The sequence below is a fragment of the Gastrolobium bilobum genome, unplaced genomic scaffold (assembly GCF_033153095.1).
Source record: "Gastrolobium bilobum isolate Gb01-03AN ecotype WA unplaced genomic scaffold, APGP_CSIRO_Gbil_v1 utg18130, whole genome shotgun sequence".
NCBI classification, from domain to species: Eukaryota; Viridiplantae; Streptophyta; class Magnoliopsida; order Fabales; family Fabaceae; genus Gastrolobium; species Gastrolobium bilobum.
This window is the reverse complement of record NW_026897542.1, coordinates 23,912-29,007: the sequence shown is the minus strand read 5'-3', so window position 1 is coordinate 29,007 and position 5,096 is coordinate 23,912. Positions and strand designations below refer to the sequence as shown.

The 5,096-nt window shown below is 36.3% G+C and overlaps 1 protein-coding gene across 1 annotated transcript; it reads right to left on the bottom strand.

Annotated features, from left to right (window-relative positions):
• Positions 1-2,364: 2,364 nt before the first annotated feature.
• Positions 2,365-3,243, bottom strand: LOC133307900 (uncharacterized). Its single transcript, XM_061508464.1, has 2 exons — positions 2,987-3,243; positions 2,365-2,458 (listed from the first exon to the last, which is right to left on the bottom strand). Exons 1-2 carry the CDS (start codon positions 3,241-3,243, stop codon positions 2,365-2,367), a joined length of 351 nt encoding a protein of 116 aa, XP_061364448.1.
• Positions 3,244-5,096: the final 1,853 nt, after the last annotated feature.

The window sequence follows — 5,096 nt, the reverse complement described above, 5'->3', positions numbered from 1 at the left end:
TTGCATATCCGGATATGGTCCCGAGGAATATCCGGATATTCTGGGATTTCGTAGAACAGTAGCTGTGCTGTGTGTACAGTAGGCTATTGGGGGGTTGTGGACCCTAGATTGATGAAGTTGAACTTCTGTATTTAATGGACTAAGCCAGAATCATGGGATTAAGGGCTTGTGGCTTTGTTAGAAGCTTTAAGACTTGAAAACGTAATGAAAAGGCGTTGTCTTAATATTGTATGCTTGTGGTGCATGTTGTTGATGTATTGTTGGTCCATAACAGATTGTGAATCTGCTGTGTTTGGACTTTGAGCTGTGGACTCTTGGCTTTTGGAGTTAGCTTGCAAGGTAAGCTTTCGTGTCCTCGGTTTAGCCATGTTGTGGTTCCACCATGTCCCATGGGGGTATGGTTTATGCATGTTGTGTACATGCTTTTGGATATTTGATATGTTGATTGAACTTTACATGTAATGGCTTTTAATATGCATGTGTTGTTTCATCTTGACGGGAATCCTGAGTATGTAGCGTCATACAAGACGGTGTACCAGGGTGAATGCAAGTGGTACTTGTACGGTGTGTAGGTGATAGACGTATACCTGCACTATCTCTGGCCAGTAGATTAGTATTGACACACATGACATGATTATCTGCTGCATTGCATTGTTTTAGAAATGATAAATGATAAACTGTTTTTGAACTTATATTGCACATGTAAGTGAGTTTGGGGTGGAAGATCCTTGAGGACTCACTGACTTACTGAGATTTCTAGATTAGAGATCTTACCCCACGTTTGGGGAATGCTTATTTCAGGATCAGGTAGTATGGGTACTGATGCCTCAGGCGGCAGGAGGCCGGAGCTTAGCTGATTATGTTGTTTCTGCTTATATGTTAGCATGACTGGATTTGGATGTTGTTTATGTTTTCCGCTATTTATGATATGTTGTTGTTGAGACTGATGTTGGGCATGTTGCCTTATTTGAGTGAGCATGGGGATTGTCCATGACACTTTCTGTTAGTACTTTTAGTTTGGAGTTGTATAAACTGTTAGATGGTTCGGTCTACGTTGTTGTAGTTCCGTGACTAGAGCCACACTTTTATTATCTATGTTATGAGGTATTTCAGTTAGCTGTTTTATTGCAATTACATACAGGCGATGTTTTATTAATTGATTATTAAGTAAGTTGGTAATGTTAATGGCATCATAATTGAAAAGAAAAAGTAGTTCCGCATTTTTAATTAAGCGCAGCTTAATACGATATTATGATAACATTACCGGATATATACGGGGTGTTACAGAGAGCGTTCAGCATATCCAACAAAATAGCAGCTGATTGTTCTTGAGTCCAACTTTCTTTCATTTGGCCTATAAGGCCTTGCTTCTGCTGGACAACCGCAAATGTGTAAATGCCTTATGCTAGGTTTCTTTCCATTCCATAGCTCATAAGGGGTTTTTGTCACTGCTTTGCTGGGAACCCTGTTAAGGATATAAAATGCAGTCTTTAGTGCTTCTCCCCAAAGTGATTCCTGCAATGAAGAATGACTAAGCATACTCCTCACAATGTCTTTAAGAGTCTGGTTTCGCCTTTCCGCAACACCATTCATGCTAGGTTTACCTGGCATTGTGTATTGCGGGACGATTCCACACTCCTTTAGGAAGATCGCAAAGGGCCCTGGACGTTGTTCACCTGATCCATTAGATCTACCATAGTATTCACCACCACGATCAGATCTAATGACCTTAATTTTCTTGCGTAACTGAAGTTCAACTTCAGCTTTAAATTCTTTGAACACATCCAATGATTGTGACTTCTCTCTAATCAAATATAGGTATCCAAATCTTGAATAGTCGTCTATGAATGTGATAAAGTATTGTTGACCATTCCAAGAGTAGGAAATGGTCCACAAATATCCGTATGAATCAATTCTAAGACGTCTGAAGCTCTGTTGGAACCTATTTTCCTTATGTTTGTCTGTTTCCCCTTTATGCATTCAATGCACACCTCAAAATCATCCAGATCAAGGGGTTCAAGAATTCTATCAGTCACAAGCCTCTGAATTCTCTGTTTAGAGATATGACCTAAACGCTTGTGCCACAAAATGGCAGAATTCTCTTTTAACTTTCGCTTTGTACCATTTGCACTCGAGTGCAATATTTCATTATCAGTAGAAACAGTATCAAGCATGTAAAGATTATCAATCAAAGAACTAGTACCAACAATATTTGAATTAAGCGAAAGACAAAATTTTTTATTTCCAAATGAACAAGAATAACCAGATTTGTCCAAACTAGAAATAGAAATTAAATTTCGTCTAAATGACGGTGCAACAAATGTCTCAATCAAATCCAAATAAACACCAGTTTTTAACAATAATCTAAAATTCCCAATAGCTTGAACTGCAACCTTTTGCCATCGCCCACAAAGATGTATCTCTCAACATCACTTGGCGGTCGGCTCCAAAGAGAACCCTGCATAGACATACTAATGTGAGTAGTAGCACCAGAATCTACCCACCAAGTATCAATAGGTACAGTAGCTAAATTAATTTCAGAACAAACTAAAGTGAGAGTCATACCCATCTTTTCGCGCCATGCCTTGTATTTGGAACACTCTTTCTTCATGTGTCCAGATTTCTTACAAAAGAAGCAGGTGAATTCCTGATCCTGCTTCTTTTGCTTCTTTGGCAAAGCATCTGCATTATCCTTAGCTCTCTTTCTCTTCTTGTCTTGAGAGGTTGCTGCCAAGTAGCACTATCAGTCTTCTCTCGCTGTAACCTCTCTTCCTCTTGCACGCAGTGAGAAATGAGCTCATTAAGAGTCCATTTTTCCTTTTGAGTGTTATAACTCACCACAAATTGACCGTATTGTGCAGGAAGAGAGATAATAACTAAGTACATGAGCAACTCAGAGGGCAGCTCTAACTTTAATGCCTTTAGTTTTCTAGCAAGATTAGACATTTCCATAATGTACTCCCTTATGTTTCCCTTTCCTTTATACCTCATGTTTATGAGTTTGGACAAGGTTTGACCAATTTCAGCCTTTTCATTTCGAGCAAAGTATTGCTCGAGTTCCTTAAGAAACAACTTGGCATTAGTAGTCTCAACAATCGAGCCCCTAAACGCCTCCGGAACGGAACATTTCATGATCATCAAACACATTCGATTTGAGCGTTCCCACTTCTCAATTTTATCCGTGTTTGGATTTTCCTGAGTGGAAGTGGGTTTCTCAGTCCTTAGCGCATTGTCGAGATCCATGCAGCCGAGAACAATTTCCACATCTTGAAATTTTCCCCATTAAGCATTGGAAGCGAATTCACTTGAGCAACATAATTGGCAGCGGTAGCAGAAACTGTCTCCAGAGAACAAAATAAGATTACATACTAATAACATGTCATATCATATATATATATTCAAACACCATCATAAATAAATTACATACTTGATATTGACAAATAATCCAAAGTAAAATGAGTTTATTATAAGATACCTAGCACAACATTAATATTTAGTCTGTGGACAAAAATATCAACTTGTAAGTGGTACTCTTAATGTAGTAATCAAACATTGACAATAAGTCTTGTCAAATCATAGCCTTCCTGTGGGCCGACTATGAATTACATGGAGAATTCTTGATAATTGTCACATATTTATTACCACAGGTATGTTTGTTACTTGGCCAAATAATAACCTTCCTGTGGGCCGATCACTATCCGCATAAGCAATAAACACACACATGATCACACAACATATGTTATTTGGCCAAACAATAACCTTCCTGTGGGCTGAATATTATTTGCATAAATAAAATATATTTATATGACCAACCTATTTGAAATCAAATTAACCTTTATAAATTTGGCCACTGTGGCGGCTAACAAATCTATCATATTTAATTTCAAATAGAAACCTTTAGGGATAATAAACCCATTTAAAAATAAAATAACAACAATAAAGAAAATTATTCTTTATCAATCCTTAATGTATATACATACATACTATATCATTATACCATTAACAATAAATATCTTTTCATTATAAGGCTTAAAAAATGATGCACAAACAACGCACATGTAAGCCTTTTCAAATGAAAGCTTGAAAATGATGTATAATACCCAAAAAAAAAGACCTTAAACACTTGATTTCTTTCAAACCGTAAGTCCAAACTTTTCTAAGAGAATTCAATTTTTATTCAAAAAATTCAAACAACAAAACCTCATCGATTATAAAGCCAAAATTCTTTCAAACATTCCATCTATTCACAGATTCAAAATTTAAATAATAAACCCTTATTAAACTGTGAATCCTAGTTTTTTCTAAAAAATGTAGCTTTTGTTCCAAAACCAAAAAATCACCGTCAGGGAACAAAAATAACACTACATAGCTAATACAAAATACATAAGATGGAACCCACGTTCAAAAAATAATAAACTTTATGCCAAAAGACAATAAAGCAAAACTTTTCATGATTAATCATATATAAAAATCACAAAACTTAATTTCCTCATATTTCAATATGACGATGGCTCTGATACCAATTGTTGGAATTTTTAAATTCCTCTAAACCTTTTGGTGATAACTATCACCTACAAGCCAAGCTCCATCATACCAAATCATAAAGAAATAAGAGCATAATGGTGGAGGCATACCTGTCTCCATTGCAGTGCAATAACTTTGATCTTGTCTCTTGGGGTTTGTAGTCTTCCTCAGTCAAATCACCCTAAAACTGAATTCCTTAGTGTGCCGCCTCTCTCTTGATGGGGAAGAGAAACTAGGGTTGTTTTTTTTTTACGTATTATGGACCATAACCCTTTATATTGTTTTTATCTTTATTGTTGGGCCAATAAGCTCCCATTATACCTAGTTGGCCCAACACCGGTATCCACTCATTCAGCCCATACTCACTTAGGAATCTATTTGGGAATATTTAACTGATCACTTTAATTTACCCAATATATATAAATATCGCAATATAATTATTAATATAATATGTGACCCACAATAATTATTAGAAAATATAATTTCCTAACAAAGAAAACATTGTAATTTACCATGATTCACTCTCAAACCACTAGAGAGCTACATTCAGACTCAGGTCGATATTCCACTAT

What these genes read in the sequence shown, in the direction of transcription:
- LOC133307900 (XM_061508464.1), bottom strand. Translation starts at nt 3,243, where the DNA reads ATGGATCTCGACAATGCGCTAAGGACTGAGAAACCCACTTCCACTCAG. An exon ending in TCCAAACTCATAAACATGAG is followed by an intron (nt 2,459 to 2,986) that starts GTATAAAGGAAA and finishes ATGTCTATGCAG; the next exon opens with GGTTCTCTTTGGAGCCGACC.